At 53.3% G+C, this 25176-nt stretch overlaps 2 protein-coding genes and 1 long non-coding RNA gene across 8 annotated transcripts in view; 2 read left to right on the forward strand and 1 right to left on the reverse strand.

The window, feature by feature from the left end:
• Window positions 1-841: 841 nt before the first annotated feature.
• DENND4B (DENN domain containing 4B) lies at window positions 842-16066 on the forward strand. Of its 4 annotated transcripts, none has more exons than XM_032464207.1 (28): window positions 842-1234; window positions 3094-3433; window positions 4022-4274; window positions 4527-4596; window positions 4784-4953; window positions 5026-5270; window positions 5659-5725; window positions 5823-5881; window positions 6048-6192; window positions 6452-6627; window positions 6780-6877; window positions 7271-7486; window positions 8030-8175; window positions 9197-9336; window positions 9427-9553; window positions 9959-10165; window positions 10512-10640; window positions 11445-11637; window positions 11876-12043; window positions 12299-12687; window positions 12851-12973; window positions 13172-13341; window positions 13424-13559; window positions 13742-13978; window positions 14493-14610; window positions 14702-14867; window positions 14943-15007; window positions 15108-16066. In XM_032464207.1, exons 2-28 carry the CDS (start codon window positions 3117-3119, stop codon window positions 15251-15253), a joined length of 4476 nt encoding a protein of 1491 aa, XP_032320098.1. In that variant the 5' UTR covers window positions 842-1234; window positions 3094-3116; the 3' UTR covers window positions 15254-16066. The 4 variants fall into 4 exon arrangements, with proteins under 4 accessions (XP_032320098.1, XP_032320097.1, XP_032320096.1 ...); XM_032464206.1 differs by having other exon boundaries at window positions 843-1238; XM_032464205.1 differs by lacking the exon at window positions 842-1234 and adding an exon at window positions 1822-2358.
• LOC106728741 lies at window positions 11060-20098 on the reverse strand. Of its 2 annotated transcripts, none has more exons than XR_004314004.1 (3): window positions 19558-20098; window positions 16817-16925; window positions 11060-11450 (listed from the first exon to the last, which is right to left on the reverse strand). It is a non-coding gene; the product is annotated as an uncharacterized LOC106728741 (long non-coding RNA). The 2 variants fall into 2 exon arrangements; XR_001365002.2 differs by lacking the exon at window positions 11060-11450 and adding an exon at window positions 15925-16680.
• A 261-nt stretch (window positions 20099-20359) lies between these two features.
• Window positions 20360-25176, forward strand: part of GATAD2B (GATA zinc finger domain containing 2B) — a 71659-nt gene continuing 66842 nt past the window's right edge. The window contains exon 1 of one of the 2 annotated variants that reach the window (XM_032464213.1): window positions 20360-20506. The gene's annotated coding sequence lies outside the window, so the exon portion shown is untranslated. The remainder of the gene's footprint in view (window positions 20507-25176) is intronic. The other variant, XM_032464212.1, reaches the window with a different exon arrangement.

The raw sequence follows: 25176 nt of genomic DNA on the forward strand, positions 1-25176 counted from the left end.
CCTGGCAGTGAGTTGGGAGGTGAGGAGCAACTGCTGGCTGAGCTCTTGGCTCTGGATGTTTCTGGTGGTAGAATGACCCCAGCTTTCCCCAGGGTAGCTGGCCTCAGTGTTAAGGCTTCCAAAGAGAAGATTTAAAAACTGCTGATGCCAGGTAGGCCCCAGGTTGGCTCCCTCTTTATGGCCTTTAAGCCTAGAGGGCCTGGTTACATCTACCTGGCCAGCCTCTGACCCGGTTCTCCTAAGGCTCATTCCTGACCCCTTGCTATGTGTGAATTCACTTCATCCTCCCCCATCCTCTCCACTCATTGATTCACAGATGCTTGAGTGCTAACCTTGTTCTGATAGTTTCCTTTTCCTGGCTTGGGTTGCTAGCCCTCTGACCAGCTGAGCTTCTGCCCTCTTCTCTTCCCCACACAGCACAGTCAGAAGAGTAGTGCCCTTCCTCAGTTACCCCCACCTCTGCTGCTCTTCCACACCCTACAGTCCTGGCCTCTGCTCTTCCTCTTTTCAAAGCTGTTGTCATTTTCAGAAAAGAGAACTGAGAGCTTCTGGCTAAGGCTAGAAGGGAATGCAGTGTACCCTAAATCTGAAAGTAGGGGGAGCTACCAGGGTCTCCGCAAACCAGGTTTTCAGGGCTTTCCCCCTGGCAGGCAAGCCACATCTGACTAGGACCCAGGGCGGGATGGGAGCGAACCTCGGACTTCAGGGGCCGCCTGGGGTCAGTGTCCTGCGGCAATGGCCGAGTGGTGGGAAGCCGCCTGGGTGCAAGGGGCCCTCCCAGCCGCCAGGGGTCGCGCTGCAGGCGGCTGGGCGCTGGGCAGGCGCTGCCAGGGTCACGGCCGCCGGCCGGGGAGGGGGGTTGGGGGGAGCGGCGGCGCCCGCGGCCCGGTAGGGGGGTGGGGGGAGCGGAGAAAGCGGGGCGCGCGGAGGAGCACCCGGTCTCCAGTGCGGCGGGAGCCGGGACGATCGCGCGGCGCAAGCGAGCGGCGCGGAAGCACAGTCCCCGCGTGGCGCAGCGCGGCGGGGACGCTGGGATCGCCTGGATCTCCCTCCACGGCGCCCCGCGCCCCGGAGCCCTCCGCCGCCTCTTCCTTCACTCGCCGCCCCGGCGGGAGCGGCGCCCGAGTCCGTTGCGCCATGTCCGGGGCCGGGTAGCCCAGCCGCCCGCCGGCCCGCCAGCCCGCCCTCCGAGCCACCCGCCCGCGGGCCGGCCGGCCGGAGCGTCGCGGGGCAGGCAGGTAGGGGCTGGACCGGGCGGGGCAGCGGGCGGGGAAGGAAGGGAGGGAGCGCTGGCAGGGCGGGGGCTCTCCCCCAGCTGTTCTCTGGCGCTGCACATCTGGTTCCGGTTCCTCTCCCCTGGGGAAGTGAAAGTGGAGGGGAGGATGCAGCCGGGAGTTAGCTAGCCGTGCCCCGGCGCCCTGCACCCCTCCTGCTCCCGTGGGTCCGGAGCCCGAGCACCCCTCCCTCCTGCCCGGGTCACGCGGCGGCCGGCGCTGCTGCCGTCACGTCCCCAGCGGCCACGCACCCGCTCCTCTCTGCCCTCCTGCTCCTTCCTCTGCCTCCTCCCGCTAGGCGCGCCCTTTGCCCCAACCCGAACTTCCCGTCGCCTGGCTTGTGGGCGTTGGGACCCAGAGTGGCGCCCTTGCCCCTTGCCTTCCCCAATGAGAAAGGGCTGCCTTCTGCAGGACTCTTCCTGGCTCGGTGAGGAGGCCAGGCTGCCCAGGTCCTGCCGATGGGTACCACGCGCCCCTCAGCTTGGTCCCACCTCGTGGCTCCCGCATGTTGCCTGGGGCATGGGGCATAGGGCTCCCATTCGCCTGCACTGGACGAGACACGGGGCTGTGTCCCAGAGCTAAATCAGGAGGCTGACGCTGACTCCTGGCTTCACCTCGCAGATGTGGAGACTAAATTTAGCAGGAGTTGGGGGGGGGGTGGCCAGAGCCCAGGTTAAGGAGACAACCAGCCTGGTTCCATGAGATTCCGTCGTCCCATCTTCCCTGGGGAGGAGTGGGAGGTTAGGTAGGACTGTACATCCTGGATCCAGTCTGAGCTTTCTAAGCCTTGTTGCAGGTCCTTTAGTCTAAGGTTCCAACTTGTCATGATGCTGTGTTGGAGCCTTCAACATTATCTTCACCACCACCACCACCATCACTGCACACACCCATAGGCTGACTTCCGCTGAGCTGCAGCTTCCCCTCCACTGTTTCAGGAAGTCACCTCCCTTCCCCTCTGAAGCAGTCCCCACGCCTTCTGTCCTCTGCTGCAAGCCACCCACCAAGCGCTTTCCCAGCTTCTGCTCCCTGGGGCACCCAGGGACCCTTGGGGCTCCTACTCCCTGGGGTTGGGCCATGGAGGCAGGTGAGAACAGTTACTGAAGGGCTGTTGTGGGCCTGTTTCCATCTCTGGGCTCCACGGAGGAGGGCTTGGGGATGGCGGGGACTGTCTCCCACAGCAGCTTTGGACCTAACTGGGGATACCTAAGGATCCTGGAGGTAGGAGGGCACTAATTTTCTTGTCAGATTAATGGAGTTAGATTAGGAAAAAGGACACTTAAGTCTGGTAAAAAGAAACTTAAAGCTTGGGTTTTGTGGGGTCCTCATGAAAACCTAGAGGTGGGCTCTTTAAGAATATTAGCTGGCTCATGAGGTTTTAGAATGTCATAACTAGAGTAGGAAGGCCAGAACCCATAAAAAGACTGTTTAAAGTTGGCATGATGTCATGGCCAGAATGAATGCTGTCGTTGCAGGCTATTACCGAAAAGACTGCTCTCTGTTAGGGAGTGAAGAGGGATGGGGCCTTTGAAAGGGATACAGAAACTATATGATGTCAGAGCCCAGGTTAGCTGTGTGCAGTGCAGTGGAGTTTGGGTTTTCTAGGGAGAGGGCCGGTACCACTGAAGGAGTGTCCTGGTCTCTTTAAGCAGCTGTGGTGGGCTTTGGGGGCCTGGTGATGTCACAGGCGGGAGAGTTCAGGATTGGCTGACCACTGATTCTGCCTTTCCTTGAAAGGACTAGGAAGAGGGGGCGTGCACCCTGGTTGCCATGGCAACACCAGCCTTCCTTGCTTCATCTCTGCCCTACTTGACCATTCCAGATGCAGTGAGTGAGGGGGGGGCCATGGCGGAGGAGCGGCCCCCCCGGCTGGTGGATTACTTCGTGATAGCTGGGCTTGCAGGGAACGGAGGACCCATCCCTGAGGAAACATGGGTTCCTGAACCCAGTGGGCTCCTGCGCCCTCCCCGGCCAGCTGAGCCCATCACAGATGTGGCTGTCATCGCTAGAGCACTGGGCGAGGAGGTGCCCCAGGGCTACACTTGCATCCAGGCTTCTGCTGGGGGCCACCCCTTGGAACTCAGTGCTGGGCTCCTGGGTGGAACTCAACCCGTCATCTGCTACCGCAGGGGCCGTGACAAGCCCCCCCTCGTTGAGCTGGGGTGTGTGCACCTACCCATGCAGGCACCAAGGGAGGGCGGGAAGGGCTCCGGGGTGAGGCAGGGAGAGGGAGGAGTATGGGATGAGGAATGGACAGTGAGAATGGGAAGAGAGCGGTCTGGGGGTCAGGGAGAAGGGCCTGAAGTTATATATACTTAGTCCTCTCACAGATTTGGGTTTGTGTACTGGTGCTGCTACTTGCTAGCTCTGACCTTGGGCAGGCTATGAAGCCCCTCTGGGCCTGTTTCCTCATCTGTAAATTGGGGGAAATAATACCTCCTCATAGGGTAGTTGAGAAGATTAAATAAGATCATCCATGTAAAGGGACTTAGCACAGAGTCAATAAATGGTAGCTTTTATTCTTAGCATTTATTAATGGGCCTGAGAGCTGTGGAAGGCTTGGAGGGGTTGTTACTGATCAAGAAGTAGAGCCAAGTGCAGAAGAGGGGATCTGGAGGGCAGAGCGATCGTGCTGTCAGGGTTTGACGAGGCTGAGTAGGTAGGATAGGACTAGGTAGGCAGATCTAGCAGGACTGGGGTCTTTCTTCTCTGTCCTGAACTCTTGACATCTCTCTGCTCTTTCTGCCAAGGGTGTTGTACGAGGGGAAAGAACGTCCCAAGCCTGGCTTCCAAGTGCTAGATACGACACCCTACAGTCACTCAGCCAACCTGGCCCCTCCAGGCCCTGGGCACCCCCGCACCTACCTCACTTACCGGCGGGCAGCAGAGGGGGCAGGGCTGCATGCCCTGGGCATCACTGACCTCTGCCTGGTACTGCCCAGCAAGGGCGAGGACACTCCTCATACTTACTGCCGATTGCCCCGCAACCTCAACCCTGGCATGGTGAGTGGGGGCCCCGGCTAAGAGCTGAGACCTGCACCATCTCCCTGTGAGGGTGTGGACCCTGGGCACAAAGGGCAGCCTAGGACTGAGACCTCTATCGGCAAGGGTGGGCCCAGAGGGGAGTCTGGTCTTGGAGGACTGTGAGTAGTGGAAGTTCTAATCACCAAGACTACTTAGGGGTGGTGGAGAAAATGGACCCCAGAAATCTTTGTTAGCCGTGTGTCTGCTTGTCTCTTGCCATTTCTGGGGCAGTGGGGCCCAGCAGTGTACCTGTGCTACAAGGTGGGCCTGGCCAAGGCCAACACGCTCGTGTATGAGGCAGGTGAGTAGCCAACCCCTTGAACCTCTGTGTCTGTCTGCCCTGGTGCCTCTTGGCTGGCACCTTCAGTGTCCCCAGAACTCACTTCCCCTTTGCCACTTGGCCCTTCTCTGGGATCCTCTGGTTCCTTCCCCTGGAGTCTGATGGACCCTACTCCTTTTGGGTATCCCCGACTCTGCCGGGGGTGCAGAGCTGCTGGGCCGCTACCCAGAGGAGGACAATGAGGCGTTCCCGCTGCCCGAGTCAGTGCCCGTCTTCTGCCTGCCCATGGGGGCCACTATCGAGTGCTGGCCTACCCAGACCAAGTACCCCGTGCCCGTCTTCTCCACCTTTGTGCTCACGGGTGCAGCTGGTGATAAGGTGGGTGTGTGGAGTGTGGTAAGGGGTCCGGGCTCCACAGGGCCCTCCTGACTGCTCCTCTGCCCTTGCCAGGTGTACGGTGCTGCCTTGCAGTTCTACGAGGCATTCCCGAGGGCCAGGCTGTCGGAGCGGCAAGCTCGGGCCCTGGGCCTGCTGAGCGCTGTGGAGCGGGGCCGGGCGCTGGGGGGCCGAGACGTGCGCACCCGCCGCGCCATTGCCGTGCTGTCCCGCTGGCCCGCCTTCCCTGCCTTCCGCGCCTTCCTCACCTTCCTCTACCGCTACTCCGTCTCAGGCCCCCACCGCCTGCCCCTGGAAGCGTGAGCACGGCTTCCCTGACACCGGGAAGGGTTACAAGAGGATCAGGAGACCAGGAGAGCTGGAAGAGATTAGGATGGAGCTGGGGGTGGAGAATGGGGCTGTAGTGTGTAGCTGGATGGTTGGTCCATTGCAAAGGGGCTGAGCAGGGCCTGAAATCCACTCTACGCTTGGTAACTAAGTCCTGGCCAGGGGCTGTGCATGCCCAGAGGGAATCTCTTTCTGAGCTGTACAAATGTTGTATATAATGGAGACTCTGATGGCTGACATTGGTCTCAAGGCGGTATTCAGGGAGGAATAAGGTTCTTGTGGACAGGTGAAGGAGAAGAGTGAATGTGGCGGTGAAGTAGACTGAGAGTCTGCCTCTGACTGTATCCCTCTCTCCCCCAGGCACATCTCCCACTTCATTCATAATGTCCCCTTCCCTTCCCCACAGAGACCCCGCATCCTGGTGCAGGTGAGAGCTGAGGCCGAGGTAGGGGCTGGATGGGAGGAGGGGAGTTGGCAGGGACTAGCCTTCACCTACCCTGACCCATGGCCCTTCTGCCTCCCAGATGTCTCCCTATGACAACCTGCTCCTCTGCCAGCCTGTATCCTCGCCCCTGCCCCTCAGGTATGTGCCCAGGTTGGGGGGGCTTTGATGACCAAGGCCATGGTAGGAGCCAGGCAGATGGGCACAGCTGTTGAGGTCTGTGCAGGCTGGGCCCGGGGGTGTCTGCGCCCCGTGGCTAGGGAAGGGCCTCCTGCTGACCCTTCCCCCACCTTGGCATTGCCTGCAGTGGTGCCAGCTTCCTGCAGCTGCTGCAGAGCCTGGACCCTGAGTTGGCTATCACGCTGCTGCTGGCTGTGCTCACGGAGCACAAACTACTAGTTCATTCGCTGCGGCCGGACCTGCTCACCAGCGTCTGCGAGGCCCTCGTCTCTGTGAGTGCCACCCTCCCTAGCCTGCCTTCCACAGAATGTTCTTTCTGGTGCCCCCATCCCTGCCTTGGTTCTCCTTACTTTTCCTTCCTTGGGGAAGGTTCCTCAGCCTTATCCTTGGGTACAGTCTACGGGACACACAGCTTCTGTCAGGAGCACTTCTTTGGAGCCCAAGTCAGACAGCTTCTCTCAACAGGCACCACCCGCCAAGGCTGATGCCCCCTCTCCCCCTGCTCACTGGTCTTCACTCCTGATGCTTTAGATGATCTTCCCGCTGCACTGGCAGTGCCCCTACATTCCGCTGTGCCCGCTGGTGCTGGCAGACGTGCTGAGCGCCCCCGTGCCCTTCATCGTGGGCATCCACTCCAGTTACTTCGATCTGCATGACCCGCCTGCTGATGTCATCTGTGTTGATCTTGATACCAACATGCTCTTCCAGTAAGAGGGCTGGGTCTCATCCGGGGGGCTGTGTGGAGCTGGGCAGGAGATGGCTGGTGTATGAAGTGCTACCTGCGGGAAGGAAGCCTCAGGCAGAAAGAGGAGGCTGGCGAGGAGCCCTATGACTCTTTTCTCCTTTTGTTGTCTCATAGGACGGAGAAGAAGCCCCTCTCCCCTCGGACCCTGCCCCGCAAACCCTACAAGGTTCTGCTGGCTACACTGACAAACCTGTACCAGCAGCTGGATCAGAGTGAGAAGCCTGGATTGGGGGTGGGAGGCTGGAAACTGTCTTTGACCTTAAACCTCCAGTTTGGGGAGGGAGGCCTGTGCAGAGTTAGACCTTACTGGAGGAGGTTAGAGGGGTTAGGATTTCATTTGGTGGAAGTGAGAGGAATTCAAATTCCGGTTTAAGCAAAAGGGAGGGACATGTAATATGGATATACCTAAATATGCCAGGAAGGTCCAGCTTACCATTGGGAAGGCTTGAAACTGTTACCTGGAGGTAATTTTTCAGTCACTGTTGGCACCAGGTCTGTTAGAAGCTGGAGGTGGTGAGGCGGCAGCGGGGACTCCCGGGTGACGAGCAGGGTTGAGGCAAGCCCTACAGGTGCTGGCCCTGATTCTCGGCTGCCCTGGTCCCCAGCATATACTGGACCTGAGGAGGAGGCCTCCCTGGAATTCCTGCTAACAGACTACGAGGCAGTGTGTGGCCGCCGGGCCCGGCTGGAGCGTGAAGTCCAGGGAGCCTTCCTCCGCTTCATGGCCTGTCTGCTCAAGGGCTACCGGGACTTCCTGCGCCCGCTCACCCAGGCCCCCTCTGAGGGGTCTCGTGATGTGGACAACCTCTTCTTCTTGCAGGGTAAAGAGGGCCTGTCTCTGCTTAGGGAGGGTGACACGGGAGGGTTGGCCAGGGGCTGGGCTTCCAGGGGAAGACAGAGGGGACTGGGAACCACACAGTTGCTTGTTCCCTCACTCGGCATACGTTTTTATGGGCATCAGTTTTCAGCCATATGCTCTTGGGAGCTTGGGGGAATAAGGGTACAAAGATGAACAGGCTGTGGCCTTGTCCTCTGGGAAGACCTGGGCTTGGGGGACACAGTGACACCTGTGGTGAGCCACCCCCACTGGCCAAACTCTCTTTAGGTACCCTGTCTTTGGACAACCCCTAGTCTGAGGCAGTAGATGCAGACAGACAAAACAGAGGATTCCATGGGACCATGGTCCTGGGGGAGCTGAGGGGGTCAGCTTGGCATGTGGTGTAGGGGTGCCAGAGGGGCCAAAGAGAGGATGGCTTTGATGGCCTTAGATGCCAAGTTGGCAGGGAGCCAAGAAAAAGGTTCAGAAGGGGGTGGCCGTGATAGGGACCCCTGGTAACCTCCCCTGCTCCATTCTCATCCCTCAGGCTTCCTCAAATCCCGGGAACGCTCCAGCCACAAGCTGTACTCCCAGCTGCTGCACACACAGATGTTCTCGCAGTTTATCGAGGAATGCTCTTTTGGCTCTGCTCGGCATGCTGCCCTGGAATTCTTTGACTCTTGTGTTGACAAGGTATTGGGCACTACCCCTTCTCTTTGTGCCTGTTGTCCTCTGCTCTATCCTGGCTGTCTCTGCTACCCCAGGGTCACTATAAACACACTCTGTATCTCCTCTGTGGTGGAGATGATGCCTTTGGAGTTATACAGTGCACAGCCTTTGCAGCCATACATGACGGGCTTCCTAAACCATCTTCCCATTCCTTACTCCATCTCAAGCGACATCTCCAGGGCCTTGGTAGAGTCTGGGCCCATTTGCTTCTTCTCTATGGATGTGCTTTCCTGGGGGGATGCCATCCTCAGGACACCCTGGCCCTGCTCCATGCCCAGTCTTTTTTTTTTTTTAAGTTGAAGTATAGTTGATTTACAATATGTGAATATATGTTATATTAAACATATAATATAAATATAATATAAAAATCAAATATATTTAAATATATTTGTATATTTATTATATATAATTATGTTATTTGTTATATATAAATAAATATATAAATGTATTATATTTAATATATTACATTAAAAATATAAAGCAATATATATATTCCTGTTCATATTCTTTTCATTATGATTTATCATAGGATATTGAATATAGTTCCCTGTGCTATACACTAGGACCTTATTGTTTATTTATATATAGTAGTTTGTATCTGCTAATCCCAAACTTCTAATTTATCCCTCCCCCACCCCCTTTCCCCCTTTGGTGACCATAAGTTTAGTTTCTATGTCTGCAGGTCTGTTTCTGTTTTGTAAATAAGTTCATTTGTATCATTTTTTAGACTCTACATATAAGTGATATCATATGATATTTGTCGTTCTCTGTCTGACTTACTTCACTTAGTATGATTATCTCTAGGTCCATCCATGTTGCTGCAAATGGCATTATTTCATTCCTTTTTATGACTAAGTAGTATTTCATTTTCTTTATCCATTCATCTGTTCATCTGTGGATGGACATTTAGGTTGCTTCCATTTCTTAGCTATTGTAAAGTCACGCCCACTGTCTTGATGCTCACTCTCTTACCATCCTGCTCCAGGTCCACCCAGAGCAGGAGAAGCCTGAGCCGACACCCTTGGTGGAGCTGGAGGAGCTGTCAGGAAGTGAGCTCACCGTCTTTATCACACCTCCTGAGGAGCCCCCGGTGCCAGAGGGCAGTGAATCCACTCCCCAGTACTGGTGAGAGCCTCTCGTCCCCTCACTTGTTCCAAGGCCCCACAGGCTGACAGTGCTGACTGCTCCTGATGCTGCAACTCTCTGCCCCTCCAGCTACGATGGGTTCCCAGAGCTCCGGGCTGAGCTGTTTGAGTCTCCTCAAGAGCAACCCGGGGCTCTGCCTGTGCCGGGTCCATCCCGTAGTGCCCCCAGCAGTCCTGCCCCTCGCCGTACCAAACAGGTAACCAGCAGGTGGGCCCCACAGAGGCATCTGGCTCACACCAAGGGCTGCTGCTTCAGTTTCTTCATCTGTAAAATGGATCTAGTAGTACTTACCCCATAAGGTTGTTAGGAGGTTTCATCATGCTTGGCACATAAAGGCACAGGAAACATTAGCACTCATTACCATTGTCACCTTCCTCATCTTCATTTTCTGAGAACTCTGGGAAGCCAGGGGCTTGCTGCCTCTTCCTGGGCACCTGCTCAGGCTCAAGCTGGACATCTCCCTTGGGGCTCAGGGCTGTGTGTCCTGCCTCAGCAGCGTACAGCCCCTTCCTCAGGGAGGGCACTGCTTCTCCCACACTATTTTAAGACCTGCCCTGCTCTGGCATCGTACTCACCCCGGTGTGTCCCCTGCCCTACCTAGGAGATGAAGGTCGCACAGCGGATGGCGCAGAAGTCAGCAGCCATGCCTGAGCTGTGGGCCCGGTGCCTGCTGGGCCACTGCTATGGCCTGTGGTTCCTGTGTCTGCCCGCCTACGTGCGGTCGGCGCCCTCCCGGGTGCGGGCATTGCACACAGCCTACCAGGTGTTGCGCCAGATGGAGAGCCGCAAGGTGGTGCTGCCTGACGAGGTGGGCACCCTCACCCAGCCCCAGCAAAGGCTCATGCAGCTGTGGGGGCTCTGAGAGGGAGACTTGGTGACCAGGGAAAGCAGATGGGGAGCACGGACACAGGCCAGAGAGCTGGGCAGATACTCCGTTACGTTCACTGAATTAATGAGCATGTTCAGGGTGTAGAAGTGGAGCCTGCAGGGTGGCAGGGTCAGCCGGAAGGGTGGGTGGCTCAGAGGCAACCCCAGGAGTTTCCAGGGGCCAGTAGAGTCTGAGAATTGGGGAGGCTGGAAGACGGTGCTTGCTGAGCCTGGAGGATTCGGGTTGGGAGTGAGTCCGCTCTCATCCTGCGCATCTCCTGGCCCAGGTGTGTTACCGGGTGCTGATGCAGCTCTGCTCGCACTATGGGCAGCCTGTGCTGTCCGTGCGGGTCATGCTGGACATGCGGCGGGCAGGCATTGTGCCCAACACCATCACCTATGGCTACTATAACAAGGTACCTAATTGGGGTGAGGGGTGGGATGGCAGCCTGTGCCAGGGGTGTTTATGGGAGGGATGCTGCTCCCTGACACCGTCCTTGGAGATCAGGCTCCAGACAGTCCAACCAGGTCCCATAACCACTGTCATCCATTGTGCCCCTCTAGTGCCTTAGTGCCTCCAGAGGGTTTTCTCATACTTGGCTGCTTTGATTCTCACCCGCAACAGCCCTGACAAGGAGGTTGGGCAAGTACTGCTACCGCCCAGTAATCACCGATAGTGTGAGCCAATATGCCAGGCACTGTTCCAGATACATTACCCATTTAAAATCACTTTATCTTCAGCACAGCCCCATGAAGTGGAATGATTATTAGCCTCATCTTACAGATGAGGTGATGAGGTTACAGAGAGTTAGTAACTTGTCTGAGGTCCCACAGTAAGTTAGGGAGTTCAGGTATGAACACAGGCATAGCGATGTGTCCTGAATTTAGGCCCTTAACCATGATGCTAAACTATTTCCTGTTTTTTAGATGAGGGAACTAATGACCAAAAATGAACTGATTTCATCAAAGACTGTAGTTTATAAACAGCAGAGTCTGGATACAGATTGTCTCCATCACTTCTGACTTCCTCTAGAACCCCACAGGGTGGCTCCTGTCAGCTGCCTCTTCTGGGCTCTTGTTCCTGGCTGAGCCACGCAGCACAGTCCTAGGCAGGACATCTGGAGGGGAAGCTGGTCCTTGGGGCTCCAGGTCAGACAGTGGGCCTCAGGCTGGGCCAGGGTGTGGAACTAGGCCATCTTGATGTGCATGGTGCTTGGCAGGCGGTGCTGGAAAGCAAGTGGCCGTCTGGTACACCGGGTGGGCGCCTGCGCTGGGCCAAGCTCCGGAACGTCGTCATGGGGGCTGCTCAGTTCCGCCAGCCCTTGAGAGAGCGGCGGCAGCGGCGGCAGCAGCCGAAGCAGGAGGAGGAGGCGGAGACAGCAGCACAACGAGAGGCAGGCAGCTCCCAGACAGGTGGGTAGGGACTGGTGACATGGCTCGGGATGGACTAGGGAGGCTCAGGCAGGGACAGTCACAGAGAACTGGGGCTGGCCTAGTGGTTGGTATTGAAATTACACTTGGCTGGTGACAAAAGACATGAAGTTCTGCCTGGGAGAAGCCCTATGATTTCAGGTCCACGCAAGGAGCTGTTTTGGAATCCGGGGTTGGGTTTCTACCCGGCTGCCTTCAACCCCCTCCCTATCTTTTACAGAGCCCTATCTGGGGCGCCTCTCCCCAACCCGCCCCCTTCAGCGCCAGACTACATGGGCTGGGCGAAGCCTGCGGGACCCCGCCTCACCTACGGGGCGTCTGGTGAAAAGCGGCAGCCTGGGTAGTGCCCGAGGGGCACAGCCCACCGTGGAGGCTGGCGTGGCCCACAGTGAGTACCCTTGTCCTACCCCCCACCCCTCAGTCCTGTCAGCTTTCCTAACCACTTGCCAGTGAAAGAGGGGAAGACTAGAGCCAGGATGGAGGGGTGGCGCTTTGTGCTGGGTAGACCCTGAGGGAATCTTGCCTGGAATGCCATCATGGTGGGGGTTGTGGTGCCAGAGTTCGTGAGGCCAGGAATTGTGTTTACTCAGTTCCTAGAGGAGGGGCTGAGTTCCATCTTCCCTGATTCTTTTCTGCCCTGCAGTGATAGAGGCCTTAGGGGTACTGGAACCCCGGGGATCACCTGTACCCTGGCACGATGGAAGCCTCTCAGACTTGAGCCTGACCGGAGAGGAGCCAGCAGCTGGAGGCAGCCCAGGGGACTCAGGCTCAGCCCTGAGTACCCAGTCAACTGAAGCCCTGGAAGGGTCAAGTGGGCGGGTGCCCAAGACTGGTGGGCGTCAGGATGAGGCCAGCACACCGCGACGAGGGCTGGGTGCCCGCCTCCAACAGCTGCTCACTCCTTCCCGCCGCTCCCCTGCCTCTCGCGTTCCCCCGCCTGAGCTGCCCCCTGATCTTCCTCCCCCAGCCCGCCGTAGCCCCATGGACAGCCTTCTGCACCCCCGGGAGCGCCCTGGATCCACTGCGTCCGAGGTAGCCAGTGAGGGGAGGGTCCAGCCACTGTAGCACCAGGAGGCCTGGGGAAGGGCTGCTGACCAGGTGTGCCCAGAGAGGGCCGTGAGGGGCGGCTGAAGCCAGCATCCTGGGTGAAGAGGAGCATGGGGTGGGCTAACTGTGCTTTCTCATGTAATGGCAGAGCTCAGCCTCTCTGGGCAGTGAGTGGGACCTCTCAGAATCCTCTCTCAGCAGTGTGAGCCTTCACCGTTCCTCAGAGCGCCTCAGCGACACCCCTGGATCCTTCCCACCACCTTCCCTGGAAGTGAGGATAACCCCTCCTACACAGATGTGCTTGAACACACACACACCACTCCCATTCACTCTGTCACAGGCAGGGGCTGGGAGGAGGTGGGGAGGCTGGGCTGGGATGTGAAGGTGAGAGGGGCAGGGGAAGAAGGAGCATGGGCACCTGAGCCTGGATGCCAAAAGGGCCTGCTTCCTGGGGTCTCCCTGCCTGCAGATTCTGCTGTCCAGCTGCTCCTTGTGCCGCGCCTGTGACTCACTGGTGTACGATGAGGAGATCATGGCCGGCTGGGCACCTGACGACTCCAACCTTAACACGACCTGCCCCTTCTGCGCCTGCCCCTTTGTGCCCCTGCTCAGTGTCCAGACCCTTGATTCCCGACCCAGGTGCCCAAAGCGGGGAAAGTGCGGTGGGTGGGCCAGGGAGGTGAAGGTCCAAGGGCTAACCCCTCCCGCTGTCTTCCTGCAGCGCCCCCGGCCCCAAGCCTGCTGGTGCCAGTGGCAACAGAGACGCTCCTGTCCCTGGGGGCCCAGGCCCCGTGCTCAGTGACCGCAGGCTCTGCCTTGCCCTGGATGAACCCCAGCTCTGCAATGGCCACATGGGGGTAAGGGCTGTGTGTGTATGTGTTGCCCTGTGGTTGGCTTCAGTGGTGCTGGGGAGAGATGGGCATCGAGGGCAAGGGGCATCCCAGAAGCTGCTGGCTGTGGTGGCTCAGTGGGAAGCGTGGCTCTGAGGATGGGGCCATGGTACATGCCCTCCACTGCCCTTCCCCTTTGTGCCTGACAGGTTGCCTCCCGGCGGGTCGAGGGTGGGGCATGGGCATACCTGAGCCCCCTGGTGCTGCGTAAGGAGCTGGAGTCACTGGTAGAGAACGAGGGCAGTGAGGTGCTGGCGTTGCCTGAGCTGCCCGCTGCCCACCCCATCATCTTCTGGAACCTTCTGTGGTATTTCCAGCGGCTGCGCCTGCCCAGTATTCTGCCATGCCTGGTGCTGGCCTCCTGTGATGGCCCCCCACCCACCCCGGTCAGTGCCCTGATGTGGTCCCTGCTTCCCCTCCTTGTCTCCCAGCTCTGTTTCTCAGTCCTCTGTGTCCTTGGTGCTATAGAAAGAGCACAGGCTTGGGAGTCATTTGTACCTGGATTGACTCCTGGCCCTTTTATTTCACTGTTCTGAGCTACAATTTTCTCATCTGTAAAAAGGTGTAAGCACTCATCTCACTGGTCTGTTGTTGGACACCTAGTATAGTGCCCGGTACCTCGGTGATGATTCGTTAATGCTCGTCTATTCATTGCACCAATATTTATTGAGCACCTTTTAGGTTCTAGGCAGAGCGTTAGGCACTAGGGATGTAGCAGACTACAAAACAAAGTCCTTGCTCTCACAGAGCTTGCCTTCCTGTGGAGAACAAGAGTTCCTTTCCTCTTCTCTTTGGCTATGTCCTGTGATGTCCGTCTGTCTCTGGGAACATCGCCTGTCCATTTCCTGTCCTTTGCCTCCCATTCCCTGAGCTTGGCTCCTTTATCTTGGTTCCCTGCAGGCCCCATCTCCTTGGCTAATGCCCGATCCAGCATCTGTGCAGGTGCGGCTGCTGTGGGATGTCCTGACCCCTGACCCCAGTAGTTGCCCACCTCTCTATGTGCTCTGGAGGGTCCACAGTGAGTCTGGTATTTGGCCTAGGGTGGGAAGGGGTGGGTCCCACGCTTAGAGGGCTCATTAATCCTGGGTACCTTTTTTTTTTTCACCTAGGCCAGATCCCCCAGCGGGTGGTATGGCCAGGCCCAGTACCTGTATCCCTTAGCCTGGCATTGCTGGAGTCGGTGCTGCGCCATGTCGGTCTCAATGAGGTGCACAAGGCTATAGGGCTCCTTCTGGAAACGCTAGGGCCCCCTCCCGCTGGCCTGCACCTGCAGAGGTATGCTGCTCCCACTGGTCTGTCCCGGCTCCATGCCCCCTTTCCCTCGCTCATACCCTCCTGCCTCTGCTCCAGGGGCATCTACCGTGAGATCTTATTCCTGACGATGGCTGCTCTGGGCAAGGACCATGTGGATATAGGTGAGGGAGCAGGCAGGGGGCTGAGGAGTTTAGAGACCTGGGGCCAGGTGTGGGAGGCTGGACTCCTAATATACTAACTTACCCCCACCCTCTTCCCTAGTGGCCTTCGACAAGAAGTACAAGTCCGCCTTTAACAAGCTGGCCAGCAGCATGGGCAAGGAGGAGCTGAGGCAGCGGCGGGCACAGATGCCCACCCCAAAGGCCATTGATTGCCGAAAATATTTTGGAGCACCTCTGGAATGCTAGGGACCCTTAAGCTTCCTTATCCAGCCTGGAGTGAGGAGGTGAGGGAGAAAGGATTCTAGAGATAAACTGCTTCCCTGTTCCTTTTATAGAGGAATTGGGAACAGGCTGGGAAGCATGCCCAGCCATAAGCTCTGAGCAGGGGCAGCAGGAAGAGGGACCCACTGTTACCAAAAGTCACAAAACCCCTATTTCCAATCTGCCCAACATGCTCATGCTGATGTTGGAGGAGGCCTGGGGGCTGGGGTGGGGGGAGCTGGCACATCTCTGTACCTCCCCATCCTATACCAGGAATTCCCCTCCAGGGTACCCACAGATCTGCAGTGCCCTGGTCATTTTTATAAGTTTTTGTTTTAAAAAACAACTGGCAAGATATAGAGCTACTGAGCCTTTGCCCTGAATGGGAGGGAGGGATGTCATTCCCCATCAGTGATGGTCCCTCTTCCCTAGAGTTGTCGAAGGAGCCCAAGGCTCTCCATGCCTTTCTACCTTAAGTGTTTGTATTTTATTTTAAGTTATTTATTCTGGAGCCACAGCCCCCTTGCTTATGGGGTTCTCATGGATGGTGAGAAAGAGAAGGGAAATGGGGGCACCATGGTCCAGTGGTTTGGAGCTCCTTGAAATTCGGGAGATGGGAGCTAGAGGAGTCCCAGGCTCCCCTTAGGGAGAATTGGTGCCCCCTCTAGTTCTGATCCTTCTTGTCCACTCCACTTTGGGGAATGCCTCACCCACCCAGGGCCCTGACTGTGCAATAAGGATTGTTCCTTGCGAAGTTTTGTTGGATGTAAATATAGTAAAAGCTGCTTCTGTCTTTTTTCTTCTGCCTCCTGTTCCCTGGGTCTGGGGTAATGGCGGGGGATACCTCTCTTTTTCTCTTGGCTGCACATCCTCCTTTCCACCTTTCCATCCCTTGCTGCCTTCAGGCACACACTGCTTTCCCTGACCAGGTCTAGTACTGGTCCCTTGGGGCATAGGGAGTTCTCAGGGCAGGAGAGGGGTGAATCCAGTACTAGCTATGGTGGTGCCAGTCTGTGTGGCACTTCCGGCCCTCCCACACAATCACCCCCTTGTCCCTCATCTGTACCCCACACAAAGGCTCCATTCTCTGGGGGCCCTGAGCTCATCTCTGCCTTCTTTCCTCTCCCCCAGCTCCCCCCTCCCAGCTTCTCTAGTACCTCCACAGGGATGACAGCCCTCTCCCCGGTCATTGGTATTGGCAGCCCTCATGCATCCTGGAAGTCCTGGCACTCATCCTAGGCCTCCTTAGTTGCTCTAGCTGCGGGCAATACTCTTCCAGCCAGGGTCTCAGCCTAGGGACAGCACCAGGAGGACAGAGGCAAGGATTAAGGGGCTCACTGCATGTGGGCATCATGGAGCCAGGCATCATTTTTCTAATCCTTTTGGCCCACTCCGAGTTCTCCCTTTCTTTCCTGTATAATGAAATAAACACAGGAAACAACTCCTAACAGAGCTGCAAAACCAATTACCAAAGGGAATTAGCCAACCAAAGAGAAATGCCTTGGGGAAGGAGGGAGGGCAGCAGTGTTAATGGAGGAAATAACTTACATGAGCCCCAGTGCAGATTCCTAGGGGTGATCAGGGGATGAAGAGAGCAGTACTGCTTCTGAATTCTGGGAACTTCAAGCCAGAGGATGCTTCCCCATCCTATCTTGAGCTGCACAGGAGGGAAGCAGGAACTTAGAAAATGCCATCTGTTTTGTTTTGTTTGTTTTAATTTTTTTTTTTTTGAACTTCAGTGCTGTGTTTCAGGTGCATAGCAAAGTGCACACACACACACACACACACACATACACAAATGCAGTCTTTTTCAGATTCTTTTTCCTTTTAGGTTATTGCAAGATATTGACTATAGTTCCCTGTAGGTAACATGCAGTAGGTCCTTGTTGTTTATCAAATGCCATCTGTTTTTGCTAGGGACTAGGAGATGCCTTCTTCAGAAGGAAACCCTCATGTTACCCCAGGTTCTGATCAGACCCACTCCCTAGAACCAGACTTTCCCTGTATCATCCCCAAGGGCCATCTGCAAGGGAGCAACTGCCTTCCTGAAATCATAAGTTTCTATTGAGTGTAGTATGCCCAGCCACGTACTGAACTGTCTGGAATTACAGAGAGAATTTTAGGGCTGTCCCTACCTTAATAGAGCATACAATCTTATTGGTCTAGAGTATCCCTCAGTTCACAAACAATAATCAACCTTACCTCCCAGCTGATGCTTCACATTTTGGGGCTTCCTCAAGAGGCCTGTATAGTCTGATGGGTGGAACTACTAAATTCTTTAACCACAGAAGTATCTGGGAATTCCAATAGCAAAGTACTCATATGGCATCTGACATCTCCGTCCTTGGCCTAGGGAGCTGTATGGGGGAAAGGATATGTCCAAATTACCTGGCCCAATTTATCTTCCTAGACTTCAGAGTGTACATGGTTTGAATATGACAAATTTTAGTTAAATCTTGTTTCTGGCATTTACTAATTTTATTATATCAGACAAGTTAAATGCTGTGCCTCAGTTTTTCCTCATCTGCAAACTGGGGAGGTTGTTTAAAGATAAATTATATAATCCACATAAAGTGCTAAGCACACTAAATAAATGTTAGCCCCAAAAAGAAAATGAACAAACAGGCAGAGCCTGCATGGGGCAAAGGTCATGTCCATTACACCAGTGGCCTCACTTAGTTGTCTTCCTTGGAGCTTAATCATTCCAGATTGAAAGTCCCCCCTCCATGGCCTGACTTTAAGTTTGTTGAAAGCCATTTCCTCAGTCCTCACTAGTATCTTCCTCAGGCTGGTATCTTCCACCACTGTGTTTCTCACATATCCTTGCAACCCTTGAAGAATGGCCCTTCAGACGCAGAGAATGCATTGGACTGATAACAGACAAAACAGCACGTTTGGGAAAGAGGGCTGTACCTTCCATGAGGGCAGTGATTTTGTCCCATTTATTGCTATATCCCCAGCACACAGAAGAGTGTCTGATCACATAATAGGTCTTATATCATGTATGGGAAATAACTGAGTCAGCGAAGGCATTAAATTGAAGGGTTAGTAGAGAAATAATTTTCAGTGCAGTACAAGGTAGGTACTACAGGTAGAATAACAACTGAAGCTGAATTTTGAACTTAAGAGGGTGAAATTTTGGAAAAGTGAGGAAAACTCTCAAAATAGTTGCTATTATGTTCGCTGAGTACTTACTGTACCCTTAGCACTGTCCTGAGCATTTTCAATGTGTTATTTTATCATCCTCACAATTACCCTATGAACTAGGTACTTACCAATCCTCCCCATTTTAAAGATAAGGAAACTAGGACATAGAGAAGAGAGGTTAAGTAACTTGCACCCAGATCACACAACTGGTAAGAGATCCAAACCCAGGCAGTCTGACTCCATATACCATGTTCTTTACCAGGACATTATACTTGAATGAGGTTTTTTTTACCCACTTAAGAACTGTGGCATGTCTCTGTATGTTGTGTGTGTTCCAGGTCTACCTGTGTCTTTTTGTGGCTATGCCCTTCATTAGTTTCTTCTTTCTTTTTTTTTAAATTGAAGTAGAGTTGATTTACAATGTTATGTTAGTTTCTGGTGTACAGCATAGTGACTCAGTTATATATATTCTTTTTTATTTTCTTTTTCATTATAGGTTATTACAAGCTATTGAATACAGTTCCCTGTGCTATAAAGTAGGACTTAGTTGTTTCTCTACTTTGTATATTGTAGTTTGTATTAGTTTCATTTCCATTGCACAGCATGACTTCTAAGTGATTCAGAAAGCACATTCTAGTGCCTCCTGGAACCAGTTATTTCTGGGTTTAAACCACTGCTTAGTCACTAATGAGCTGTCTGACCTTTGCAAGTCACTTAGCCTCTCTGAGACCCTTTCTTGATCTACCTCGGTTCAAATTGCAGCTCTGCCAATTATGTGTAACTTTGGGTAAATCATTTGATCAGTACCTCATTTTCCTCATCTGTAAAATGGAGATAACAGTATTACAGAGTTACGAGGAATAAATAATCCACGTAAACCTCTTAAACGAATAAATAAGACTGCACACATAGCACAGTGCCTTACAGTCTTTCCCCAACACACTGACTCTGTGATACTCGGTCCCTATCGTCAAGATGTTCAAGAGCAATACTTGTGGTTAGTTGCTCGAGCAACGCTGAGAGTTAGGTGGGCCCTAACTGCTTCGGGGAAGTAGGGAGGCTAGCAGGAGCTGGGCCTTGAGTTGATTAGGTGGAGTCGGTGGAGTGGGAGGCTGTTTCCCTCACTGTGAACCTAACCATACCAGGAGATCCCGAGAGAAGGAGCTGCGAGGGCTCTTCACGGCGTAATTTCTCAGCAATTTGGCGAGCCCTTTTTCCTCCTGTCGTGGTTTAGTCACGAGAGGACCGTGCCGAGATACAATGAAGACCGGGAAGCTTAAGGCCTTTGGCAGACGGAGACAGGCCACGCCCCAAATAGACTGCAAGGCCCAAGCGCCTCAAGCTACTTCTATCGTGAAATTCCTGGATTCTGTCGCGATGAAACACACCACCCAGCGCAGAGCCCAGCGCCGTTCGCCAGTCTCCATCTTTAGAATTGGAAGAATGAGAGCTAGCCAAAGGGGAATCCCGGTTTTGGGATACTGGGGTACGGCGGCTGCCTGGGGACCAAAACGTCTCTGAGGTAAAGTTGCAGCCTGAAGCGATTTTTTGACCCCCGACACTTAATGGGCTGCTGAAGACCCGGATGTGTCTGGGACTGGCCGAGGTACCCATTAACGCGCCCCCGCTAGACCATCCCCCTCCTCCGTTTAGGATTGGGTCTTAAGAACGCCAATCATCACTTCTCCAGCCACTCACTCTTCAAGGGTGGGGTGTAGTCCCGGCATCCCATCCCCTATTGGTATGGCCGAGAAGAGGAGGGCGGGGAGGCCGGCTTAGGTCGCCCAATGGGCGTCGTGGCGTGTGGGGAAGGCGGAGCCGAGGCGCTTGGCAGCTGCCCAATCAGCGTCCTTGTTTGTGTGGTGCCGCCGCCGCCGGTGCAGCCGCCGCCGCCGCCGCTGCCCCCGTCTGTACCGCAGTGTCTGCTCCGCCCGCCCGCCCCGGTCCGGCCCGCCCCCCTCCCCCACCCCCGCCCCCGGTCCCGTCAGCGGGGTCCGGAACCCACTGTGCTGTCGCCTCTTCCTTTTTCGACGCCGCCGCCGCCGCCGCTTGAGGAGGCGAGCTAGCCGGGAGTTACACCGCCACCGCCAGGTGAGGAGCTTTGGCCTAGGCCGGCCTGGCCGCCCGCCCGCCCGGGGGCGGTGAGGAGCGAGGAAGGGAGGCTGGGAGGAGGCGGTGGTGGCGGAGGTGGGGGAAGGGAAAGGTGGAGGGGCGGGGGGAGGGGAAGCGCCCGCGAGCCGACGCCCGCCCGCGCGCCCCCGCCTTGCGTCCCCCTCCCCCCACCCCGGCACCGCGCGCCCCCGCCTCGCGCTCCCCCTTCACCTCATCCCCTCCCCCGGCTCCTCGCGCGCGCGCCCCGGTCTTTCACTTCGGCCTCGCGCGCCCCCAGCTCGTGTCCCTTCATTTCTTCTCCTTTTACTCTTTCTCCCCTTCCTCGCGCCCCGTTTCCCCCGCCTTCCCCGCTTTCACTCACTGCCTCATGCCCGCCATGCTCCCCTTCTTTCCTCTCTAACGAGCCCCCCCTTAACTCTATCCACCCCCAGTGGTGCCCTCAGGGTGCGGGGGCCGCTCCCTACTCTCAGTTTTGTGTTTGCCGGCGGTTGGGACAAATGGGGGATCCTTACGGGTGAAGGAAGCACAGGATAATTATCTTGATTTAGGCAGAGGAATCAGGAGCGCAGAATCTTACCCCTTTATTTCATCGTGCACCGTTCCCTCGTCCTCCCGGAGAAGGGAATTGTCTTCGTCTGTGTGGGTACTTCTCTAGCAACTAAACCACCGCTTTCTTCAGCTGAGCTTCTGGGACCCACTGGATCTGTATCCTAGTTCAGTGCCTGAGGGTCAATGGAGTCAGAACTTACCCTTCCCTAAACCAAACCCAGACTTAGAGTAGTTTTTGCCTCTCTGAGCTAAATTACACTAAGGAGCTAGCCACTCCTGTGAGTGCAGAGGTTTGGGTGCCATTCTCCAGCCCAGGACAGCTTTCCCCCTCACAAAGATATGGTAGCCTCTTTGGGTTCTTCCCCAGCATCAACTTCTCTCCAGACATAAGATGTTAGTTCATAGGGCTGGCACTGAAGTGGAGATGGAGGCATTGCTGGTGGGTGGGAGGCATGCGGCTGCTAACTGAGCTAGCTAGCACGCTTTTTTTCTGCTGTCATCTGGAGAATCAGGTAGCCTTCCGAGAACCAGTTTTTTCATTTCTGATAAACGATTATTTAGAGGGCTTGTGTGTGTGTGTCTGCGAAGAGAGCTGGGAGATACTTAATATTAGTGTATTTCAGCAAAGGAAAAGAGCAGTGCTTTCAGGCCAGACTGCAACAGAGAGATCTGGACTTGAAGCACGAGTAAAGGCAGGTTTAGCAGATCTGTGTTAGGAGAAGAGCTGATGCTTTTGAGTTTTTAAAACATTTCTCTCTGAAAATTTTTAGTTATTTTTTTTGAATAGACAATGCAGGCATAGAATCAAAGTGAAAAGAAATCTTCTCACCTGTTTCCTCCAGCCATCCAGTCCTCCTCCCAGTGCAGATGACTCCTGATTGTTTTCTTGCAGCAGCATGGAGTCTATATGTTGTTTTCTGTATGTTAGAGATTAACTTATTTGGGAGTTCAGTGCTAACTGTATTGCTCTTTCTTTGATACACTGAGCTAAACTCTTCCTTGAGGTCTGATAACCACTTGGATTCATATTTTTGGTGCTGAATCAGTCTTGATGGAATATTGTCCTAGAGTAGCATTTCCATTGGTGCTTGGTTGGGAAGGAGGCTACTTCTGGAGCTGCTAAAGGTGGTGCCATGGAGGGGCTCTGTGTATTTTGAGGGAAAATCCACACCTGTTGGAAATGGTGCTTTTTTGGTGACTGATATCCAGTCTCTGACTGTTTTGGAATGGATTGGGTCAAGGATAGTCTTTCCTTGGGCTTTTTCCTTGGATAGGCTATATAAATAAGGAGTTAATGGGAATAACTGATCTGGTAGTACTGTCTTCAGTTTTTTTATTTTTATTTTTTTATTAAGTTATAGTCAGTTTACAGCGTTGTGTCTATTTCCAGCGTAGAGCACAATTTTTCAGTTATACATGAACATACATATATTCATTGTCACATTCTTTTTCTCTGTGAGCTACCACAATATCTTGTATATATTTCCCTGTGCTATACAGTATAATCTTGTTTATCTTTTCTACATATGCCTGTCAGTATCTACAAATTTCGAATTCCCAGTCTGTCCCTTCCCACCCCCCTCCCCTCTTGTCTTCAGTTTTAAGAAGAGTATAATTTTTAGTCTAGTGGCAGTGATAGTCATGGTAAGGAATGAAGTAGATAAGTATTAATCAACGGGAATCAGAACACTGGACCTTTAGGCTGAGTAACCCAGTTTGAGAGGAGGTGAGGCTTATGGACTTTTGTCCTGCCTGTTCCTTGCTTGAGAACATTTTGAATGAGGTGAGAGTGATTTGTAGCTGACAGCAGCATCCATCTTTATGGCACTGTGGTTTGCCTTCCCTGACTGTGTGTGATGTCTGTTAACTTCCTGTTTAGAGGCGGTCTGAATAGAGGCTGCATTCAAATACTTGTCTAGGAACAATGTTAACCAGGTTCCCTGATCAGCACTTGAGATCTAAGTTCTGGCAGTAACTCTTACAGCAGTGTTTAGCATAAGGCCACAGAGTGGAGAAGGGAGGGAAATGTGAGAAATTTGTTCTGATTCTTATAGTCTTAAAGTGCATTCAAAAGCCTGTGTGCTGCTCAGCCCCCCTTGTTTTTTCCCTTGGCTGGGCCTAGCCAGACCTCCAGGTTGGGTTTTGATCAGAAAACAGCAGTGTGGAAGAAGAGTCAATGTGTCAATTATAGTATCCTAATCATATGCTGGGGCCTCTGGATTCATCCTAGCTTTAAGCATTATCATGTATGTTGTATGTAAACCAGGCCTCTTGTTTCAACTTACTGATTCTTACTTCCTTATCGCCCCTACCCACCAAGCTGGAGATGCATGTATAGGGGAACAGCAGTTGTGCTGTCCTGGTTTCTAGACTGTGGAGCATATTCCATGTTAGCCACCCCATTGAGAGTCATGCTGACAAGCAGCCCCTCAGCTCAGAATGATCATATTGTTTAGCTCATTGAGAAAAACCAAACCAGCTTTGGTTGATTGAAGCAATTGCTAGAGAAATTGTAAGATTTGAGCCATAACTGGAACCAAAGGACTTTTTTCTCCAGACCCTGTGCAGTGCTTAGGCATGTATCCTAATGTATTAAGACATAATAGCCAGGCATTTTCTGAGACAGTTTAGAGAGGAACGGGAAAAAAAGACACACACTCAGATTGACTATAAATCTAGTGGTGGCATAAAGCTGTCCACCTCTTGCTCAGGAAAAATCCAACCTATCAGGCAGTGCCACACAAAGTTACAGTTCTCCTGCATTGGCTAGAGCTGGGAAAAGATACATAAGGAAGTTCAGTTTCTGTTGAAAAGAGCTGGCTTTTGAGGGAAGAGCTTCTATTAGGCATATTGTTGGTTTTACCTTCAGTAATCCCTGTGATGCTTTTCCTGTAGGTACTGGTTAGGGATTTTGGCGGCTCCAGAGTCCATGAAGCAGAGAGCCTCCCATGTTCGAATTGTAGTGTTGAAAGCCTCTGAAGAGTAGATTTGATTTGAATGCTCCCTCCTCATGTTCCATCTTTTACTTTTTCTTTTATGATTATATGAAATATTTCTATACTGTTTGAGTTTATCTAGTAGGAAAGGAGTGATCCAGGGTCATTAGGGTTTCACCAGTCTGATGTACTTCTTAGGTGGTATCTCAGTAACGTGTGGTGTCTCCCTGAAAATCCACTCATCTTTGCCATTCCCTTAAGTTGCCATCAACTGGCAAGAAGCTATCAAGAGTTTTGGGTTACAGTATCAGAAGCAACGGATGAATAAGAACAAATATTTTGTTGCTTTTGAGGTATGAAATGGTCAAATCCCAGACATCAAAGAGACATAGTCAATGCAGAAGCTTCTTGGGCAGCATGTGAACTTAATTGTTATTAATACTAACCAGTAAACTCTTAATGAAAATGCCAGTACTTCAATATTTCTGAGTCATTCTCTTGTTTCTTTTCACATCTGGCTAATGTACATTTTAAAAAATAATTCAGGTTACCATTACTTGAACCTGAAAATCTTGCCATAAACCTCCTGATAAAGCTTTCTTGATCTTGTCTCATTTTAGGGGAAGATGGAATTTGTAATCTCCCGAAATAAAGGCTGGAATGTTAGGATTTAGATTAGACATTAGGATTAGTAAATTCGCATTATGGTCGTGAGGGATTCGAAATGTTAACCAGACAGGTTGTGCATCTCTTACCTAGAAGGTATTTATAAAGTTAGCTTTTTGATAGTATTTAAATTCAGACTTTTGGGAAGGGGGAGTTTGTGGGCTAATAAGTGGCAAACTGGAATATCAGAACACAGGTATAGAGAGTCTAGAAATTCTGGGTCAAATTCTAGCTTTTCTGTATTAGATATATGACTTTGGTAAGCCTCCTAATTTTTTAACTCTCATTTCTTGCACAGTAAAAGCTAGTCTTTACAGTGGACTCTAAGGTCTTACATGGTTTGCCCTTCCTCATCCGTTCTCTTTTTGATCTTCTGTCATCCTCCCTTTTGCTGACTCCATTCCAGCCACATTGACTTGTTCCTCAAATGCATGTCCTTTATCTTAGGACCTTTGCGCTCGTTACTCCCACTAGTGGGAAATAGCTGAGTTTTCCCAC

Source organism: Camelus ferus, chromosome 21 (genome assembly GCF_009834535.1).
Source record: "Camelus ferus isolate YT-003-E chromosome 21, BCGSAC_Cfer_1.0, whole genome shotgun sequence".
In the NCBI taxonomy this organism is placed as follows: Eukaryota; Metazoa; Chordata; class Mammalia; order Artiodactyla; family Camelidae; genus Camelus; species Camelus ferus.

Bases quoted from the DNA above. Each gene is read 5' to 3' on its own strand.
- DENND4B (XM_032464205.1), top strand. The intron at 9,337-9,426 runs GTGAGAGCCTCT...CTGCCCCTCCAG, and splicing joins GAATCCACTCCCCAGTACTG to CTACGATGGGTTCCCAGAGC. The intron at 13,560-13,741 runs GTAAGGGCTGTG...TGTGCCTGACAG, and splicing joins TCTGCAATGGCCACATGGGG to GTTGCCTCCCGGCGGGTCGA.